The sequence below is a fragment of the Sus scrofa genome, chromosome 6 (genome assembly GCF_054392235.1).
Source record: "Sus scrofa isolate SSC_HxYL_T2T_F1_AM1 chromosome 6, Sscrofa_HxYL_maternal_Yorkshire_Landrace_v2.0, whole genome shotgun sequence".
NCBI classification, from domain to species: domain Eukaryota; kingdom Metazoa; phylum Chordata; class Mammalia; order Artiodactyla; family Suidae; genus Sus; species Sus scrofa.
The window spans coordinates 123,098,663-123,120,772 of NC_139388.1; the positions used below are offsets into that span (position 1 = coordinate 123,098,663).

At 40.4% G+C, this 22,110-nt stretch overlaps 1 protein-coding gene across 21 annotated transcripts in view; it reads left to right on the top strand.

Annotated features, from left to right (window-relative positions):
• The window catches only part of DTNA (dystrobrevin alpha), a 218,448-nt gene that overhangs the window by 69,383 nt on the left and 126,955 nt on the right, over window positions 1–22,110 (top strand). For all 21 annotated transcript variants that reach the window (XM_021096233.2, XM_013999288.3, XM_084964443.1 and 18 more), the window contains exons 2-3: window positions 10,541–10,608; window positions 19,626–19,706. In XM_021096233.2, the coding sequence (XP_020951892.2) occupies window positions 10,542–10,608; window positions 19,626–19,706 (148 nt within the window). In that variant the 5' untranslated portion in view covers window position 10,541. The remainder of the gene's footprint in view (window positions 1–10,540; window positions 10,609–19,625; window positions 19,707–22,110) is intronic.

The following is a 22,110-nucleotide window of genomic DNA, read 5'->3' on the forward strand; positions in this document are numbered from 1 at the left end:
GTTACTTGAAAAAATGTATAATTACAATCTTTAAATTTTTCCAAATTATTTTACTTATATAAATGTGTATATATACACATATTTTACATATGCAATAAAATAACATATGGTATATATAATATATATAGTATAATCCCACTATAATGAGATAAGTGGGGCTCAGAATCCAAAACTCAAAAACTTGGGGTTGTCTTATTGCAAGATTAATGGAAACAGGCTTTTTATTATTGGGGGGGATTTTCATTTTTAATTTATTTGTTTTCACTTATTAGATATGTAGGGTAAAGAAACAGATCTATGTTTATAAACAGTGACATCCTATGCTGAATTGAGAAGCTTCCAAATGGCTGGAAGGCAGTCATTTTCAGCACCTGCCCCCAAGAAGCTAAGAACTTGGCAGTCCCAGTAGGAGAGTGATGACTTTTGCTGCAATGTTAGGGTCGCCCATAGTTCCGCCAAGACCAAGTGGGTCTATGCACATAACATTACTGCTCTTAAGAAATACAGATGTGCACACACACAGCTATTGTCCCAAAGACGCATCATATTGGATAAAACGTGGTTCTCTAGGAGTTCCCACTGTGGCTCAGTGGGTTAAGAATATAACTGCAGTGGCTTAGGTCGCTGCTGAGGTGGGGGTTCGATCCCTAGCCTGGTGCAGGGGGTTAAAGGATCTGGCATTGCCACAGTTGTGGCATACGTCCCAACTGCAGCTCAGATATAGTCTCTGGCCCGGGAACTTCTATATGCTTTGGGTGTGGCTGCTAAAAAAAAAAACAAAAAAACAAACAAACGTTGTTCTCTAACAAAATCTTAGGTCCTAGTGTGGTGCTAGAGGCAGCAGTACAGACGAACCCCTCTTTAGGATTTTCTCCCCCTGAAGACCCTTGAGGTCCTCTTGATTAAGCTCTTAGGCAGGCCTCCCATTCCTTCAGAGACATTCTAATAATTTTGAACTTCACATGACAGAGTCTGAATTTTGATCATCTTCCTCCCAAAAGGCTACTTTTTCCCCAGGGCTCCCAGCCCTGCCTTGTAGTCTTTAAACCCTGACTAACAGGAGCAGGTGAGGGTGATACCAGCTATTGAGGAGAAGTCCTAGTTGACCAAATGAAGTCAGGCAAAACCAAATGACCTTCAACATCATGCATACTCTGACCTCAGAACAGCAGGTTCCTTCCCAACTTGAAAGTACCACTGATAGTAGTTCTTTCCATACGAAAATGACTTTCTCACTCTTTAATGGCATTTTCTGTTTCTTTTTTTTTTTTATCATTACATACCCACGTCAATGTATGTTTATGTATATTTACATTCCCCAAAGAATTATATCCTCCCTTGTCTCAAAGTACATTTTTTCTTCTTTTTAGGGCCACACCTGTGGCATATGTAAATTTCCAGGCTAGGGATTGAATCAGAGTTGCATCTGCAGGCCAATGGCATAGCCACAGCAACATCGGATCCAAGCCACATCTGCAGTCTACACCGCAGCTTGCAGCAATGCCGAATCCTTAAACCACTGAGTGAGGCCAGGGATTGAACCCTTATCCTCATGGATACCAGTCAGGTTTTTAACCACTGAGCCACAACAGGAACTCCTCGAAGTACATTCTTGTCCCCTTTTTCGACTGAGACAAGCTGGATCATTAACCCACTGTGCCACAGTGGGAACTCCTCAAAGTATATTTTAAAATAGGTCTTACAAGCTAGAGAAACATATTACAAAGCAACATAAAAATTCCAACCTAGGAGTTCCCTGGTGGCTCAACAGGTTAAGGATCTTGTGTTGTCACGGTTATGGCTTGGGTCACTGCTGTGGCTTGGGTTTAGTCCCTGGCCCAGGGACTTTCACATGCCTCAGGCGTGGCCACAAAAGAAAAAGATTTTCAACCTAATGTGCAAATAAGTTCAATAATCGTACTCAACTAGCATCGCATTTCTAGTTCAATCTGACTACATATCAGGAGCACCTGTGAGCTTGTTTAAAGCACAATGCTCCATTCCAACCCAGATTCAGTATCTCCAGGTAGTATTTATAACTTTGATAAAATCTCTAGGCTGGTGTGATGGGCAGTCATGGGCAGTCATAGCCGAGAACTGCTAGGGTAGATACCTTTTAGGAAAGATCAAATCCCTGATAACACGTCCAGCTGGTCATGACATTAAAATAGGTGAGTTCACACCCCTTATGTCCCCAAAATAAGACTCAGGTTCCAAGAGCAGAAGATGATGTTCAGGAGTTCCCGTTGTGTCTTAGCGGAAACGAATCTGACTAGGAACCATGAGGTCACGGGTTCAATCCCTGGACTCTCTCAGTGGGTTAAGGATCCGGCATTGCCGTGATGTAAGTTGCAGATGCGGCCCAAACCCCACGTTGCTGTGGCTGTGGTATAGGCCAGCGGCTACAGCTCCGATTCAACCCCTAGCCTGGGAACCTCCATGTGCCACAGGTGTGCCCCCCGCACCCCCACAAAAAAAGATGATGTTCAAAGTAAAAGACAAAATCAGAAACCCATCATAGCCATTTATTTTAGTGACAGCATTTTCCCACTTTCAGGGGTTCATCTAGATAAAGGACGAGGAGGGGAAAGCCAATGCAATTATACGTTGCCTCAGGAAAGAGCTCTGAATCCTTTTCTTATTATATTGCCAGCGATTAGAAGTAGAATGTAAATCTGAGAAAGTCCTATCAGAGGCCTCTTTCATTAACAAAAATGGAAACAGGCATTTCTATGCCACCATAAATCAATTAAAGGTGGAAAGGAGCTTGAAATGGCCTTCGCTGCTGTTATTAACTTTGTGGATTACAGCAGTTGGCTGTGGCTGAACCCAGTCTGTCATCCACCTGGAGCAAAGCAGAGGGAAATAAAGCCTGGGGAGAGTCCCATCATCCTAAACAGGAAATCTGCAAGTCTTAAGTGTTTGCTAAAGTGGCGCAGAAGCAAAGCAGAGCCAGCCTTTTCTCAAAACATTGTCAGTTTTTGTGCACTTACAGTGTGAGAGTGTGAAGCAGTGTGTGAGTTGGTTGGTATGTGTGTATGTGTCTGTGATTACAGAAATCTGGACGCTGGGAATTATTTTAATCTCGATGATAACTGCCAGTACAACCATGTTTTAAAATAAGAGGATTCCATTAAGAAGTAACATCCAGAGGAATTTCTCAGTGACATTTTTTTTTTTAAATTTTATAGCTGCAGCCACAGCATATGGAAGTTCCCAGGGCAAGGACTGAATCCAAGCCACAGCTCTGACCTACGTTGCAGCTGCGGCAACACCAGATCCTTTAATCTACTGCGCCAGGCCAAAAATCAAATCCATGCCTCCACAGTGATCTGAGCTGCCACAGTCAGATTCTTAACCCACTGTGCCACAGCAGGAACTCCTCTCAGTGATATTTGAGAGAGCTGTGGCCCCTTTCTCTCTCGTCTCCTTTTGGGGATGAAGATATTAATTTGTGTTGAACAGTGGCAGCTGGAATAAGATTACTGTCTAGCAAAATACACACTAGCCAAGGAATTTCAAAATTAAAAGCAAAAAATATGTATTCAAGTTTCTGCCCTGCCATAAAATGCTTTATGTTTTGGGGGGCAGCCATTTCACTGCCTGAGTCTCAAGTTCTTCAGCTAGAATTTGGGATAATAATACTTTCCAACCTCCTCACCAGGTTATAGGGAAAAGTTTTCTAATCTTCAGAAAGCTATGCAAATGGAAGACAGCATTAGTTTAAGCTTCTACCTTTAAAATGTCTTATGTGTCATGTGCAATGGAAATGTATGTTTATTACAGATGATGTTTGATTACAGATGTGTCGAGAAGGATGTGCTCTTTCAGTGTGAACCTCGTCTTGCTATGCCAAAATGAAATGCACTTGTCTTCCCACCACTCTGTGCCCTACATTTGAATTTGTTCTTTTTTTCTTGCTGGTTTCCATACTATCCTACGCTGTTATTTCAACCCTCCCCCATATATGGGGGCTAAGATCAGAGCCCTCCCTGTCCAGTTTTCAGCCTCTTAATGACTATGCCAGAAGAAGGGTGGCTTGGTGACCTCACCTCCTACAAATTCATTACTGCCGCAGCAGAGCAATCCTAATATGTGTGAAGTGCTGCAGGAAAGCAAAAGCCAAGGGCTTCTCCTCTGCCATTCTCCACACAACCTGCCAATCACCAAGTCTTATGGAATGTGTCCTAAAGCTCTCTCAAGTCAATCCTTTAGCATAGGGAGTTCCCTGGTGGCTCAGCATGTTAAGGATCCAGCATTGTCACTGCTGTAACTCTAGTCATTGCTGTGGCGTGGGTTTGATCCCTGGCCAGGAAACTTCTGCATGCTGCAGGTACAGCCAAAAAAATAAAAATTCTTTAGCATAAGACATATTATTTTGGGGAGTTCCCATTGTGGCTCAGTGGTAAGGAATCTGACTAGTATCCATGAGGACGTAGGTTTGATCCCTGGCCTCACTCAGTAGTTTAAGGATCTGGCATTGCTGTGAGCTCTGGTGTAGGTTGCAGATGTGGCTTGGATCTGGCGTTGCTGTGGCTGTGGTGTAGGCCAGCAACTGAAGCTCTGATTCAACCCCTAACCTGGGAACTTCCATTTGCTGCAGGTGCAGCCCTAAAAAGACAAAAAAAAAAAAAAAAAGACATATTATCCTCAACCTGAATCACAGAAGCATCCAGGTAACTGGACTCTTCCCTTACACGTGGGTTTTTACCCCCGACACTCCTGCCTACCCAGTCTTTCTTCCACTTGACATTCTGGAGCAATCTTGCCAAAAGCTCAATCTATGTACATCAATTCCCTGCTTAAACCTTGGCTGGCATCCAGCCTCCCAGAGGAAAGCCCTGTACTGTTAGACTTGGTAAATCAGGCTTTCTAGATCGAATGCCTTTTCACCTCCCCAGTGTCCTTGCTCACACTTGTACTCCGCAATACTGAACTATCCCCCAATTCCCAAATGCACCACATACCCTTTTTCAAGCTCCATGCTTTTTGTAATGACTCTTTCTAACTATAATTGTCCTCCCTCCACTCTAATCTATCTGAAAAATTCCTGTTCATCCTTTAAAACTCTGCTCCAGGGAGTTCCCATTGTGGCTCAGTGGTAACAAACCCTGCTAGTATCCATGGGTTTGATCCTTGGCTTCACTCAATGGGTTAAGGATCTGCTGTTGTTGTGAGCTGTGGTGTAGGTCACAGACTCAGCTTGGATCTGACGTTGCTGTGGCTGTGGTGCACGCCCGTGGCTACAGCTCCAATTTGACCCTTAGCCTGGGAATTTTCATATGCCCTAAAAAAAAAAAAAAAAGACAAAAATAAATTAATAAATAAAACTCTGCTCTAGAGTCACCCTTTCTTAAACGTCTCTCTCAGACCTTCCCAAAAATAAACTACTATCTGTAGCAGTACATCCTTCCGTTATTGTTCATATTATATGAAATTACACTTATTTGTTAGAATAATTTGCTTTCCCTTCTGGACTGTGAGCTTCTTAAGGGCAGGGATCGTGTCTTATTCATCTTTAGTTTTGTTTGTTTGTTTTTGGTGTTTTAGTTTATGAGGAATTGTGATTTTTTTCATTTTTTTAAAGTTTTATTGAAGTATAGTTGATTTACGAGGTTGTGATTTCCACTGTACAACAAAGTGATTCAGTTATACATATACACACTTCCATTCTCCTTCAGATTCTTTTCCCACATAGATTATCACAGAATATTGGGTAAAGTTCTCTGTGCAATACAGCAGGTCCCCATCTACCAATCATTCCATATACCTCAGTGTGCATATGCTGATCCCAAACCCCCAGTCCATCCGTCCCACCTCCACCTGTCCACTTTGGTAACCTTAAACTTTTCAAAATCTGTGAGTCTGTTTCTCTTCTGCAAATGAGTTCGTTTGTATCCCTTTTTTTATTGTAGATTCCACATATAAGTGATGTCTTGTTTATCTTTGGATCTCAAGAATCTAGCAGAGTGTCTGACCAATTATAGCTACATTGTAAATATGTCTTAAGTAAAGGGATGGATGGATTCTCAAAAGTGAAAACACAGGCCCTGTCTAATCTGTAATCCTGAGCAGTAGTAAAAGAAACATCTGACAAGGCTTATCATTTATTTATCTTTGCCAGTTCTTTGTGATCTTTTGACATTTCTGCAATTTTTTGGTAAATTCTAAAGTATCTCATCGACATGAAGAAGCAACAAAAACTGGTCAAATCAGGCTTGTTGCTGAGCCATGCACCTTGTGACATTAGTATTATCACAGATGGTGGATTCTCCCCTTCATCTCTCTCTATATATGACTTTAGGCAGCTGTTGTTATAATGAAAGCAGGCAAAACTGAGCTCCTGGATATTTTCAGAAATGAAATGGCTCCTAAAAAAGTGTACCCCCTTCCCCTACTGACTGTTTTGCTCTTCTTTCATTCTAAAGCCATGAGAATGTTGTCAGGAATTGTATATCTCAAAGCCCACTGATCAGAGTTAAATTGAAAACTAACGAGCCCCCAGTGGTGTTTCTTGCCTGTTTGATTCATGAGCCCACAAGTCCTTCTGTGGAATCAGTGTGAGCTGTAAACGAGTGTGTCCTCTTCTTTACTGTTATGACTGCGATCAATGGAAATAAATGAATATTCTCCATTGTTTCTAATAGTGCTGCTTCCCAGGAAACTCTGGGGGTAAAACGAGAGGTATATTATTATTGCTTCTATATTTGTAATTATATTCCAGGCTCTCTGTTATTTCACAGCACTGAGATTTTCTTTGTTTTCCTTATAAAATACATGTTTTACTTAGAAGTTAGAATTAATGCCTGTTGTGTAACTAATGATGGCTCTTTTATGAGTTAATTAACCAACATGGTGATGTTGGTTGACCAAAAGGGGACATGGATGTAGTTTGCATATATTTCCACTTCTGTTTCTTAAGAAAAGATTTTGGGAGTTCCCATCTTGGCGCAACAGAAACGAATCAGACTATGAACTATGAGGTTGCAGGTTCGATCCCTGGCCTTGCTCAGTGGGTTAAGGATCCAGCGTTGCCGTAAGCTGTGGTGTAGTTCACAGGAGTGGCTCAGATCTGGCGTTGCTGAGGCTCTGGCTTAGGCCAGTAGCAATAGTCTAATTAGACCCCTAGACTAGGAACCTCCATTTGTCATGGGTGCGGCCCTAAAAAAAAAAAAAAAAAAATTTGCTTTAAGATGCATTGTCCTAGATTATTTTTTTTAAGTGAATTTGTTTCTCTCATTCCAAATAATTAATCTTTTAAAATAATACAATTGGAATTTCCCTCTTCTATGAGTCGGTTTTTGAAAATAGAATTGAAAGTCCATTTTGGGGAAAGAAAATTTATTTTTCTTTCCTCTCTCTTCCCTCTTTTTTTTCTGTTGTATTCATTTGTTCAGTAAATATTAACTGGACAGAATGTTTGTTGATTGGATTTGGCTCAACACTGTGAAGAATTTAAAATCTTCAAAGTTACTGCCCCCAAAAATCTTAGAGAGAGAGACACACACAAAAAAATTAACTAGAAAAAGAGATGTTAGGGGGCAGTACCAAGTAAGTAGTAACAGGCAGTAAGTGCCACGCGTTCACAAGCCAGTCTTTACCTCCCTCACATGTTCATTAAGAGCCTTCCAGCCTGCCATCCTCTGTGATTTATTTTTAATGGTTCTTTTCATCCCATTCCAACTTATAGACAGATGCAGGAACATATCCTTGTTCTGTCCCCTAAGTCTCAAGAACTTTACTTCTGAGCTTTTGGAATAAAAGTTGGAAGCTATACCCAGACTATTTTGCGAATGTCCCATTATTGTCTAGCCACTTCCTCTGGAGGAAAGGAGATGGGTATGTGAGTCGGGAAGGGTGTGTTTCTCCCCACATCTCTATATCTCAACCATACTTGCACATTTAAAATCTCATAAGGGAGTTCCCATTGGGGCTCAGTGGGTTAAAAAACCCAACGTTGTCTTTGTGAGGATGCGGGTTCACTCTCTGGCCTCACTCTGTGGGTTCAGAATCCAGCACTTGCAAGCAATGGGATAGGTTGCAAATGCTGCTTGGACCCAGTGTTGCTATGGCTGTGGTGTAGGCTGGCAATGCATCTCCAATTCAACCCCTAGCCTGGGAACTTCCATATGCCACAAGTGCAGCAGTAAAAAGAAAATGTTTTTCATTAAAAAATTAAAAATCTCATAGAAAGAAAGTATTTGACTGTGTTCAGCACTGCATCGAACAAAACAAAACTGTGATTTCATCACCATTGTGCACCCAGAGTTCAGTTTGGTTCCTAGAGTACAAGTTGAGGAAGCTTCATTAAAACTCTCTGCCTTTCCAGTTACTATTGAAGCCTGGCCCTGATTATCTTATGACTCATTGTGAATGGATATACACTCTTTCCTTAACTCTGTAAACCAAGGCTGTTCCATGCTCTTCTTTTCCTTCCAGGCAATAGGCAAATAATTCTTAACTCAGAGAAGCAACTGGAGAGGCTGTTTGGCCAGCTTGTCTGACATCACATTTTGTTTCACTACCAATCTTCTTCTTTCATGCTCCAGTGAGTCATTTTGTACACAGCCCCACCATCTTTTGAGCATCTTCTGCAAGCACAGGGCACCCTCCATACCTGTGGGATCCACGCTAGGGAATCAACCAGTCAAAGGCAGATAGAGGACCAACTGTACAACACTGTTCTATATAAGGGACTTTAGCATTCAAGGATTTTGGTATTTGAGGAAGAGGGGAGGAGCTGGAACCAATCCCCTATGGAAACCAAGGGAGGATGATAGCTCCCTTAAATTTACCCCCAGGCAATCAACCTCTCTCACACTCACATGGCTTTCTTTCCACTTCCATGACTATAACTGCCTCATGGCTTTTATGCATCTATGTCTCTCCTACTAGAGAGTAAGCATCTTGAGGGCAGGAACTGTGATTTCATCACCGTTGTGTACCTAGAGTTCAGTTGGGTTGCTGGAACACAGAAGGCACTCAGTAAAGTGCCTTTGTGAAGTGAATGCTCAGTGTTGAGAAAGGCATAGCAGACTCTGGAGGCTCAGAGGAAAGGCACCCATCCCAGCCAATCATAGCGTTTGGGACAATTTCAGAGGGAAATAAACCTCATCTTAGACCTGAAGGATGACTGCAACTTATCCATGCATAGGGTGAGGGCAACCCAGACAAATAATAATAGTAATAGTAATAATAACATGGGCAAAATTCATATTTGAGAAAGAACAGACAAAAAGATCAGCTATGCCTTCTGTTACCATGCCTGAATCAAACCATAATGGTATAGGAAGTTCTCTGATGGCTCAGTGGGTTAAGGATCCTACATTGTCACTGCTGTGGCTCTGGTTACAGCTGTGGCATGGGTTCAGTTCCTGGCCCAGGAACTTGTGCATGCTTCTGTAGGTGTGGCCAAAACCAAACAAGAACCAAACTTAAAACTTTTTTTTAATGTATAATGGTATACACACATACACATATATATACACTTATATACAGATATATATGTACATATATATTATGTATGTATATATAAGTGTATATGAGTGTATGAGAGAGAAAAAAAATTTTAAATAAAAATTTTAAATTTAATTTAAAAATTTAATTAGATTTATCAAAAAATCAACTCCATCAACCTATAAAACATTTGATATTTAGCCCACAACCTTCTGTAGGGCTAAACAACATTTCCATTACCTTTCCCATTATTTTCTTTTTACTTAAGTCAAATTTTAATTTTTCATCTTGTTTTATTCTCCATTTTAACGGTTGGTTAAAGTCATTCCATTGCAGACAATAGAATGGTGATGAATAGAGAATAGAATAGAATGAATGAGAAGAATAGAAGAGAATGAATAGAATAGAGAGGTGAGCCTAGCCACTTTGCATGGAATTGTTATGTATAGAAAACCTGTTGCAGGTTCCAAACACTTAAATTAGAGATAAACATTTAGAAAATGGCCTGCTTCTAAATTGAGGCTTTAGGTGCACACAGGACAACTTGCAATGGAATGTAGTGGAAAGCAGACTGGTTTTATTTTTTTATTTTTGTTTTTGGTTTATTTATTTATTTATTTATTTATTTATTTATTTATTTATTTTATCACTCAATGAATTTAGAGCCCACTTACTAAGGCCATGAGACTCTCGATCACTTCTTGAATGGGATCTGCAATATCAGCTCTATATTCTTTGTAGGTATTCCCAAAATTGAAAATGAAACCATATGTGAACAGGACCACATAACAGGTGATAGACTGTTATATTCAGTTATAGCACAAGCTCATCTGCTATTGTAGTTATTTGTATGTTAGAAAACAAAAATTTTACAGCTCCTTCCAGAACTACAACAATGTTATATATAGAAAATATGTACCACCATTTAAGTTAGCCAAAGTAAAGCTATTCTTTTTAAATATACACTTTTAAATACTTTGTCTCTAGGTTTGTGACATAACTACAGCAAGTGTGTTTATATAGAAATGGCTATTTGCCTCCTTAGCATGAGGCTAATACACATTGTAACCATTTTGTCTCATAGAATGATTGAAGATAGTGGGAAAAGAGGAAATACCATGGCAGAAAGAAGACAGCTGTTTGCAGAGATGAGTAAGTACAGAACTTTTAAGGAACACCCTGCAGGTTCCATGAATACTTATGGAAAGGCTAGACATAACCACTTAAACCTTATGGCCTTTCTAATTTACCTTAAATCATAAATTCTTTACATAAAATATATATTTTGGCATTTTTGCCTCCTCTTGGGTGAGAATTAAATTAGTCAATGAATCATCATAGTCATTGTTACTAGGACTGTATATCTTATATGAAAGAAAAAGGTTCATGGACCAAAATGCGTGTATATACATATGGATGCTTAATAAACCCTATTTAGTGTTGGCTTAATACAGTCCATTAAACTTCACAGTTTGTGTTCATTTCCCTCCACTGTCACAGGGTCTGGCACGTTGCAGGCACAAGGTAACATTTTTGAAATGAACCATTGAATGTCTTAACTACAAAATGATATCATATGTTCATATGGAAAAGAGGAGTCAGGCACAATTACCAGACCAAACTATAAGCTGTCATTTGGACTTCATGCAGAGGAGGAGAATCTGTCCTACAGACTGGTTTCCAAAAAGTGAAAAGGAAAACAACGTTTAAAAAGAGCTTGAAGGTGACCTGCTGTACAAGGAAAACCAAACCCAGATGATATTGACTGACCCCAGTGGAGAACTGTTTAAATAGAGGTTGTTGGTTTATGTAAATGCAAGATTGCTATATGAGTAATTGGGTGGTAGTATCTCCTTATAGACCATTTTTCTTATTCATAAGGAAGAAGAAGTTGACACTGAGGGGAAAACACACATCTCAAATTAAATGTTACAAAGAAAAAGGCACAATTCTCTTGTTGTCTTTTTATCTCTCCTTCCCTGCCTAAGGAATGAGGAGGTGCAGAAGGAGTCATAAGCCTTTTACTCTGAGAAGTCAAGAGACAAAATTAGGTTCTCCTGAAGATTGGGACTATTTGGCAAGAATGAGGGTCGGAGCAGATAAAGGAAAGCCCCAGATAATAAGATTTACAATTGCCTTTATCATTTCCCAATAATCTGGAGGCACCAAGACAGATTAGTAACTAACTAACTAACTAACTAAAATCGATGTGGGGAATCACATGAGCAAAATCAGTTGTGCTCCTTGCTTTTCCACTTTTAGAAACATGTCTAAAGAGTCTATGAGAGTTTCAGCCATGACCTTTCATGTTCCTAGGCCATACCTGGTACTGTAGCTTCACTTCAGTCCTGATCAGAGACCTGGAATTTTGACTTTTGTTGATACTAGTCTAACAGAGGAAGTGACATAGTTACTGCCTGCCCATCTAAACAAAATCCAGAGCAGCACAAATACTTTCTCATATATCATAGACTCTTAGACTGAAAAGGCAAGAGGCATGTCTATCAAGGGCCAGTGTTTTGTCCAAAAAAGAAAAAAAAAGTTTAATATTTAACATAGAAAACCAAGAAATCCTTAGGGCAAATCTTTGAATTTATCATCATTATGTTAAAGACTGCATCAGCCAACAGACTGTAAGAATTCTTATGTCATGATTTTGTAAACATTTATCTGAATTTAAGTACATTATTCCAGCTCCTTCTGCACCTCAGGCAGTGCCTGGCACAGACAAACACATGTGTCACAAATGTCTTTTTTTTTTTTTTTTTTTTTTTGTCTTTTTGCCATTTTTTTCTTGGGCCCCTCTCGCGGTATATGGAGGTTCCCAGGCTAGGGATCTAATCAGAGCTGTTGCTGCCGGCCTACGCCAGAGTCACAGCAACACCAGATCTGAGCCATGTCTGCAACCTACACCACAACTCATGGCAACACCAGATCCTTAACCCACTGAGCGAGAGCAGGGATCGAACCCGAAACCTCATGGTTCCTAGTTGGATTCGTTAACCACTGCACCACAACGGGAACTCCACAAATGTCTTTTGAATTAAGTTATCCAACTCAAAGAAAGATCACCGTAAGTTTTATAGCCATAGAAACAGAAAAGCTCTACATTTTTCAAGCGAGAAAGACTTAGGAAAATTATGTATTCACTTCCTAAATTAACCTTTTCATAGGCCATGCAGTTTATTAAATCATTTTGAGTTCTCCAAATTTAGTGATCAAAATAGTTAAGCAAAACACACAGATATGTATCTTTCTCCCTTTCTTCCTCACTTCAAAAAGAATACAGCTGACCTTAACAATCCATTAGCAAGCATCATGTCCAGAGTAACACTAAGTAGGACATGACCATAGTAAGTATGATTGTGCCAGAGAAAACAATTGGCTGATTTCAAAGGGAGAAATTGATATTGACTGACTGTCAGACAAGAAAGGTAATCTCATTGAGAATGTGTTAAATATTTGAAATATATATGGGTTACCCTAGTTCTATCAGCAGGACTCCAAAGAAAGACAAGGAATCTATTATCAGAGAAGACTGACATTGAAACTTGGAAAATAACTTCTTCCAGGAATCTGTGATATCTAGACAGGGAGCTAAAAAAGAAGAAGGAATTTGTAAATCTGGTCAGCTAAGTACTACTTAGAAGTAGTTCTTTTTTAAACACCAAAGGAAAGTGCCAAAGAGATTCTTGGTTTTAGAAATTACAAATGCCAAAGGAAAAAAAAAAAAAAAAAAGGAGTTAAGAATGCAGGGAAGATTTTATTCAAGACTATTGCAAGAGAGGAGAGAGACTGAGCTCAACTTTGCTGGAACCAAAGACAGGAGAGTTTCTAAGCACTGGGGTGAGCCAGAGCAGAAGTCCTGAAAGAGGTTAGAGGGGAAGTTGGTCAGTTCTGCCTACGAATTGTCACAGTGAGGAAGATAGGCTCCTACCTTCAGTGATTACATTTCCAAGGAATGGCTCCCAGTCCTTGAGACAGATATTTCCAGGTAACAACAGGTTGTAAAACTGTCAGAAGACTGAGAGGTTTACATCTTTAAAGGAGCAAAGAATTTACAAAAGAAAGTTTTCTAAAGTAAGCGCTCTAAGATAAGAAGGTAGGGGGGAGTTCCCTGGTTACCTAGTGGTTAAGGATCCGATGTTGTCACTGCTGTGGCGTGAGTTCCATCTGTGACCCAGGAACTTTTGCATACTGTGGGCATGGCCAAAAAAGTCTTTATTTTATAAAAACAAACAGAAGAAGAAGAAGCGAGGGAGGGAGAGAGAGGAAGGAAGGGAGGAAGGGAGGGAAGAAGGAAGGAAGGGAGGAAGAAAAGGGAGGTCAAAGAACTAGAGTCTGGAAGAATCTATTCTAAAGGTTAGTTAAGCTGAGCAGAAGAACATGGAGAAAAGAGTAACAATTAAAAAGAAAAACAATTGGTAAAGAAATTTTAGCAAATTCAGGTGATTGCAGCATCTATACGTGTTAAACATCGATTCTGAGTTCATAATCATAAGGAGCAGAAGCAAAAAAAAAAAAAAAGAAAAATGAAAAAAGAAGCAAACAAAATTAAAGTTTACATGGACTCACAAATAAGCCACAAAACGAAACAAAACAAAACAACTTCTATGGCCACATACTTTGATTAAAGAAATTTGAGGCAAGCTGCCCTAAACCCAAATTTCCCCTCAGTATAATGCCCGAATTATCAGTTAATTTAGTACCTTAGATTAAAGCTGAAAAGACTCTAGTTAAATGTAATGCCATCTTCACCTTGGGCTCTTCAGCCATCATACAAGTTTATCAGCTCAAATAGGTTTATCTCACTGGCTGTTGGCAAAATAAATTCTTCTTAGACTCCAGCTCCCTTAACTGTGTTTTTCTGCTCTCAGAGTACATTTACTCAGCTTTGTACGACACTTCCTTGTGGACGTGTCCATGTCACTCAGTCACATGAACTCCTCCTTTGGGACAGACCCTGGACCTTTCCCTTCAAACCCACTCACCTTAGGTGCCGAATCGATGCTGGTTTAAAAGCCTCAGGGCAAAGGGCAGGTAGCTTTCAATGAGAGGAAAGTGATTGGAAAGCACTCTTTCAGAACATGGAAGGCTGCCCAACAAGATGAGAAAGGTCCTGGGGAGAAAGCAGTGTGATGCCATTGGCCTCCAAGTGGAGGAGGGACCAGAAATCAAAGCCAGGCAAGTAGAGGTGCTCAGCAGACCCTGTTGAGTGGTTCCAAGGCAGACAGTCCTTCGGAATGTTGACTGCAGTCAGCACGTGCATAGTTTGAATGGAGCCTAGAGCAGAATTGTGCAGTGCACACTGTGAGTTCTAGGAAATCTGATTTCAAAAATTCAGGAAAATGACATGAGTGATCCCAGTCCCATAAGCCGTGGTGGTTAGTGTGACTGCTTTCACCTGAATCTTCATTTCTTATGCTCTTCAGCATCTTTGGGATGTCAACATGATGGGTCACCATCCTGGAAATTCTCCCTGAGTCACCACTGTACTCCAGTCTCTTGCTGTTTCTGACCACTTTGCTTCTCTTTTTCTGTCTCTCAGTAGCCTCCAAAGACCTGATTCAACCCCAGCCAGGAAATTTCCATATGCTGCAAGTGTGGCCGTGAAAAGAAAAAAAATTTTTTTTCTTATGAAAAACTTTAAATATATACAGAAATAGAGAAGATAGTATTCATCTCTACCCTTAATTGTTTACCCCCAGCCACACTGTATAATGATGAAGCAAATCTAAGATATTACTTAGCTGAGCCAAATCTCCATGTTTTAAAGAATTATATACCAGAGATATATAATAATAATGGAAAACAGTACTATATTTTGAAAAATAATAAAGAGGACATTGCAAAAAATAGATAGGGAAGTACTGTACTATTTTTTATTAAAGAGGAAAAACTAGAGTTTTGAAAGTATACAGTATGAGCTTGATGTAGATTTCAAGAGAAAATGGATTTTTTTTTCAGATCTTGGACAAAACATAGTGGTAATCCTAGACATTTCAACATGCCAAGAGCAAGGATGGCTCTCTTGACTTCATTTCCTTGTTTATTCAAATTCCATCTTTTTTTTTATAAGTGAATTAAGTCAACTAATTTCCCTTTTTAATAATATTACTAGACTGCTAGCTCAGAAAAATACCATAGGATACAAATGAACATTAATTTCAGCAAGATGCTGACAGAGTCCCTTAGGTTGTACACGAGCTGGAGAAATGTGAGCTGGATCACTGTACAGTTAACCTAGATTCAGAGGTACTATTGTGACCATGCCTGGATCATGTAAGTAATGTAATATATGTAATGGATCAGTCAACCTGGAGGGCATCATTGTGAGTAATGGATCAATCAACCTGGAGGACAGTCCCCAGTTGTATACTGGAAACTCTGTTTGTGGCTCTAGCTGACCACAGGTCTTTGGTTTGAGGCAATGACTTAGACACAGAAGACATGCAATTAATTGCTCCCTAGGAAGGCCATGAATTTATAGACTTTCAAGAAGAGACCACACTTGTAAAACTGAATTAAGTTCATGGTTATTGGGCCAGAGACAAAGAAATTTATGTCAAACGAGGTGGGTAACTGGAGCAAGAACCTTCACAGCCTGTCTCAGCACAGCTTTTAGGTTCCAGAGTCCATTATGGATCCTGTGGTTGCCACTTACCTTGTCTGTGCGAGGTAGTGTGGCTGTATCTGAAAAACTGAACTTCATTGCACACCACATCCCTTTTAATATTCAGGGCTTACATCCTCAGCCAGGAAGAACTTTCACAAATTGGAGACATTGACAGACCTCCAAGACCCCTTCCTGATGCTTGAGCACAACAGAGGGTCCATTCAGCCCACATGGTGATAAGGCAGAGGAGAGTAGTCAGTGCACCCCTGACCCTAAGCATCATCTCTGCATTGCTGTTTACTGCATCCTGGAGAGGGGCACCTCTACCAAAGGCTCCCTAGGACCACTATGAGAGGGAGGTGCAGAGAAGCCAGCACTGCCTCCTTTCTGCTTTCAGAGGGTAAGGTCTTGTCAGTACTGAGAAATGTAATTCTGTGCTGCATCACAGTCTTTTCACACCTGGGGCTTCAATCATTACTTTTGAAGAACTTACACAAAGTATCCATGTCCCTAATGTCTTCTTTTAAAGGATTATTGACAGATATTGGGATTCTCTTGATTGTTGAGCCAAACTCAGCATCACTAAAATGATATTCTTATCCTGGGAAAAAGGCAAAGAACTAGCATTCCTGTATTTGATAGTCTCTATATCGCTGATTGTCCAGCATCCTAGACAGATTATTTCCCACCTGAGCCTCTCAGATTTACAGAGGACTTGAAACTAAGGAGCCCCTTTTAAATGCCAGTGACAAAATCAAAAATGTTTTAAATATCAGAAAGGTTAGAAGCATGAGCTAAAAAGTAAAAGAAACTAAGATTAAATGTGAAGTCATACCTAGCCCGCAAATGAGCATTTAAATAGAAAATAGAAAAGATCTGACTTAATACGAGTGCGTTTGATTTTTTTAAAGCCAGCTTTTTAATGAACTACTAGCTTCATAAGAGCCAGAAGAATGAGCCATTTTTTAAAAAAATGCATTAGTAAGTGTCCTTATTAATGGTGGTTTTAGGTTTTTCTGTACATTTCACACAGGTAAGGCAATTGCTATGGCGTTTGGGTTAGTTTTATATGTCTTATTTCAAGGAGATATTGGACAACCAATAGAATAGGATCACTAGAATGGTTAAGGGTCTCAAAACCATGTCTGATGATAATGAAAATAATAATAGCTACATCCATATATTGAAGCCTATTGTGTATCCCATTCTGTGCTAGACATTGTATTTGAGATGGCTGTGGACTTGGACGTCTTCAACCGAAAAAAGTCAAGAAGCTCCCTGCATGCCAAAACTTTAAACTCCATGAAGACAGGGACATTTGTACATAATGTTCAGATGGTAATGAAGATGCTAACAATGATCATGAGAGCTGCTTCCCAATCTGAAAAATAAATTATCAAATGGAAGGGAGGAAAGGTTATATGGCTTCAGAAGGGAAACCAGCTCCAGTGGATTGAAGTTACAGGGAGGCAAACTAAAGCCCAAATATAAAAAAAGAAATTCCTACCATTTATTGGTGCTCAGAAATGGCCCCAGAAAACCTTGTAAGGAGGCCTACCTGCTATCAAACACTCATTAGGTACCATCTACAGAGGTTACCAGCTGGTAGAGTTGATTCTATTATCCTCATTTTTCTTATTTAGGAAGACATTGGATGTCAAGTAAAACCTCGTCAAAGTTCACACAACTTGGAAGTGAGAGATTAAGGGTTACTAGCTTTAAAACTCTTATATTTTCACTAAATGATAACCATCCCCATCATTGGACATAATCTTATCTGGCCGTTGGTTAAATGTTCACCTGTTGAGAATGCGTTTAGGTGAATTCCTGCCTTGGGTGAAGGTGAATCCTACCTCTTTGAGCCTTCAAGCACTTAGTATCAATTAGTCTGTTTGTCAAGTAAAAAACTCTCATAAGAATGAATGTTTAATAATCTGCCTTATAAAACCATAAAGTTTTAAAATAGCAGTATTTTTAAATGACTCTAAAGAGATCAGTTTGAGGGAATGATAAATGCACCCAATGAGGGACATCCACTAATTGATCTTGAGTTTCGTTAGGAAGGCACTTAATTGGCCTCCTAATATATTTACTTCTAGACCAGTTATTTTACTTGCTATTCTAATTCTGAAGCATTTTTGTAGCATGTTTACTGGTAAAGAGGAAGTGCCATACGTGTCAAAATAGAGCTGTGTGCCTTAATATCTGTTATGAACTGTAAACACGGGCTTGAAGAAAGCCAAATATTTAAAAGCAGAGAAAAACAGACATTTTTTTAAGTCTGTTGTGTTCTAGACACAGTCTAGAAGTTAGCCCACAGTCTAGAAGTTTGTCAGGGGAGAGTGGAAGGATGACTGGGAACTCAGGTATGGTTGTATCAAGCAGCCCATCCTCAGAGGATGGTGGGGAGATGAGCTTGAGCCTGGCAGAGGTGTTAGAGAGCAGTGGGAAAGATTGTCAAGAAAGTAGGATGGAAAAGGCTGCAGAGGGGCTTGGATTCTTGTGCATATCTGGATCCCAAGAATTCAGCCTTGGTGCTGTGGATAGCTGAAGCCATACTGGATTCTTGAATAGAAGGGTGGAATGAGGAAAATATTTCAAGAATATGGGGGACTACCTGTGTCAGGGAGAAACTGGAGGCCACAATGTTTGAAAGAGCAGTGGTTGGTTTTAGAAAGAAGTCTCGGAGTTTCCCGTCATGGCTCAGTGGAAACGAATCTGACTAGCATCCGTGAGGACACAGGTTTGATCCCTGGCCTCACTCAGTGGGTTAAGGATCTGGCATTGCTGTAAGCTGTGGCATAGGCTGGAGGCTACAACTCTGATTCGACCCTAGCCTGGGGACCTCTACCATGGGTGAACCCTCAAAAGACAAAAGGTGTGGGGGGTGGGTTTCCTCTGAGATTGACAGGAAGTTTTGCAGCACAGACTCGGGTAGTAGTGATGAGTACTCACATAGCATTTACTGTGTGCCAGGCAGCGTTCCCAAGGCTTTAGGCTGCAGCCTCTCATTTATCCTTACAACACGTCCTATGAAATAAGTAGTCGTATTACCATCAGTTTCATCTTCCAGAGGAGAAAACTGAGGCTTCTGAAAGCAACTGGCCTATGGTCATGAAGAAAAGACACCCAACATTGAGCCCGTGCTTACCACAGAGCCATACTCTAATGACCAACCTCAGTGGATTTTAAATGATTATTTGATAATGTTACATCCGGTTGTTTTTAAGTCATGCATTTGGCTGTTTTAAGTCACAGCTTGAGCAGACTGTTCTCAGAAGCGGCAGACACCACAGGGCTGAGCTTGTGTTCCTTGGCCCAGGAATGTGGTTGACAGCCTGACCACCATGCTGGATACACGTACTCCTTTCTCCCCAGAACCTGAGGACTATGGGACAGACATTTTCAAGTCGTAAAATTAAACTTATATTCTAATAAAAATAGAAATCAGATTAAGTGTATAGTTAAGATCTGTAGTTGCTTTATTTATCAACATTATCTGTTCCTTTTCAGACACATGGCATTTCATATGTGTGTGTGTTTCTCCCCCTAGGGGCTCAAGATCTGGATCGCATCCGACTCTCCACCTACAGAACAGCCTGCAAGCTGAGGTTTGTTCAGAAGAAATGCAATTGTAAGTAAGCCAGTTGTTTGGAGTAATTACCCTCTAATTTACCTTAGTTAATTTATTAAAAGTAGGCTTTCTTCACGTATTGGTAAAAATATGTTTGCACAACAATAAAAGGAGTATAATGATAACACACATGGTAGAAAGACTACTCTAAGTAATTCAGAAGGCCAAATGGGTCAGCCTCTGGATGTGTATGTAATCCTGCCCTCGGAATGGTGTAAACCTGGATGGATATTTTTCTTCTTTTCTCTAGCTTTGTTCTTGTAGGTGCAATGCCACCAAAATGGTTTCCAAAAATTTTAGAAAATATCAAACATCAAGTCCTCCTTATGTTTGTATTTCCTTTACAAATATAGGAATAGGAAATTCCTTAAAAATATAGGAAAATGTTTACACATTCCTGGAAAACATTTAAATTTCTTTCCAAAACTATAAAAATTAGCCCTTTGTATTCAGAGTATTGACTACATTTGCCTACATCAGACAGTAGCAAGAGACAAAACAACAATCTGAAAGAAAAACTTGCTTCAACTTTTTCCCAGATATTAACGTGTCATCAGCAAGCTAAGTCACTATTCATAGTGAGCAGTTTCGCATTCCCTGCCAGGTCAGTGCTTTCATCAGATCGTCACATCGCTTTTCTCTTGGAAAGAAAAATTCGTCTTCAAAGTTTATGTCTATGAACTTACTCTTTGCTTTCTATGAAAACTGACTTCTATGAAAAATTAAGTACTGTTCTCATTTTCTAATTAGTATTAGATGAATTAAAAAATGAAAACCACAATGTTCCCCTGAATACGTAGACAAGTTCTCCAATGTGTGGCATGAAGATTTGGCCCTTGGTGAGCAAAGAAGCCAGCCATGTCCACATCTGTGCCCTCTCAGAATCTCTGGCAGGTGCTTCCTGGGGCCCTGGGTGGACCAACCGCAGCCCTAGGGGCCTTGTTTTGTGTCTGATCATGACTGTGGGGATGGGGAGGGCACAGCTACTCCTCAGGGTGCTCATCTGCAGTTCATTCTCCAGTTTTAGTAGCTAGAAATGGAGCTGAAGTTCAGAGCAGGACAAGAAGGGAGAAAAGACATAGGGGGGTCAGAAGATGTGTTTGGACTAAACTAATTCCCCAAAATGGAGTGAGAAAAACACTACAGATGCAGCAAGGAATATTGCAGTCCTGGGTATGGACAAGACATAAAAGCTCTTTCTAGGACTGGTGTTAAACGGCAAGAAAAATACTCCCACAGAACGAAGGCCTCCCCCACCCCAATCCCATCACCCACATGTCAACAAAAGGAAGGATCTCTGTGTTTTCAGGTATGAAAAAAGTGATGGGGTTCTCCCACGTCCTTTTCTCATTTTCACTCCACTGGCCCTCAAAATAGAGAGAGGGGGAGATGGAGTTCTATCTCCCCCCCCCTTTTTTTTTTTTTTTGGTCTTTTTAGGGCTACACCTGCAGCATTTGGAGATTCCCAGGCTAGGGGTCTAATCAGAGCTGTAGCCACTGGCCTACACCACAGCCACAGCGACACCAGATCCAAGCCGTGTCTGCAACCTACACCACAGCTCATGGCAAAGCCAGATTCCTAACTGATGATCGAGGCCAGGGATGGAACCCACAACCTCATGGTTCCTAGTCAGATTTGTTTCCACTGCACCATGACGGGAACTCCCTGTTTTTTTAAGTTCTGTCCCCTTAAAGCTTCGCCAGGCAGAACCTTTTCTAGGCTACTTTCAGAGGAGAGGGGGAATTTTTAAAAGACTTTACAAAATAGTAAGGATGAACAAACAAACAATAAAGAAAAGGAAGGAAGGGAGGGAAGGAAGAAGGAGAAAGGAAAAGAAAAAAGACCCATATTTATTTGGCAACCCCGTAGCCAACATTCCATCACAACACACTGTTGGCCCAAACCTGGTCTAGCAACCCACAGGCCACATCCCATCCCTCCTGCTCTCTGATAAAGGCCCTTTCTCATTCTTGGGCACCTCCTTTTCCTTGTCCTCTTTCTTTCTGGCCCTCATCCTTATTATACATCTAGAATCATGTCATAGTCTCATTGGCCCTCTTAGAAAACAGTGGGGGAAGCTGTAACCTTCTTGGAAAATGGTGTTGGTCCATCCCTGGTTGAAAAAATCAAACCTTCATACTTGTCCAATTGCCCTTCCAGGCATCCACTCACTTACCCCTTAACTTAGGAAGCTTATCATGCCCTCCTGTTACAGGTTTGCACAGTTCTAGGTACCAAGGATAGAGCAACTGTGAATAAGATGTGATCCCTGCCTTAAAGTTGCCCAGAGTCTAATTGGGTTGATGTTTTCTTGTGTGTGTGTGTGTGTGTGTGTGTGTGTGTAGGTATGTGGGGGGTGGGGGGATGGGGAAGAAAATTGGTAAAATTTATTAAATTGTATCT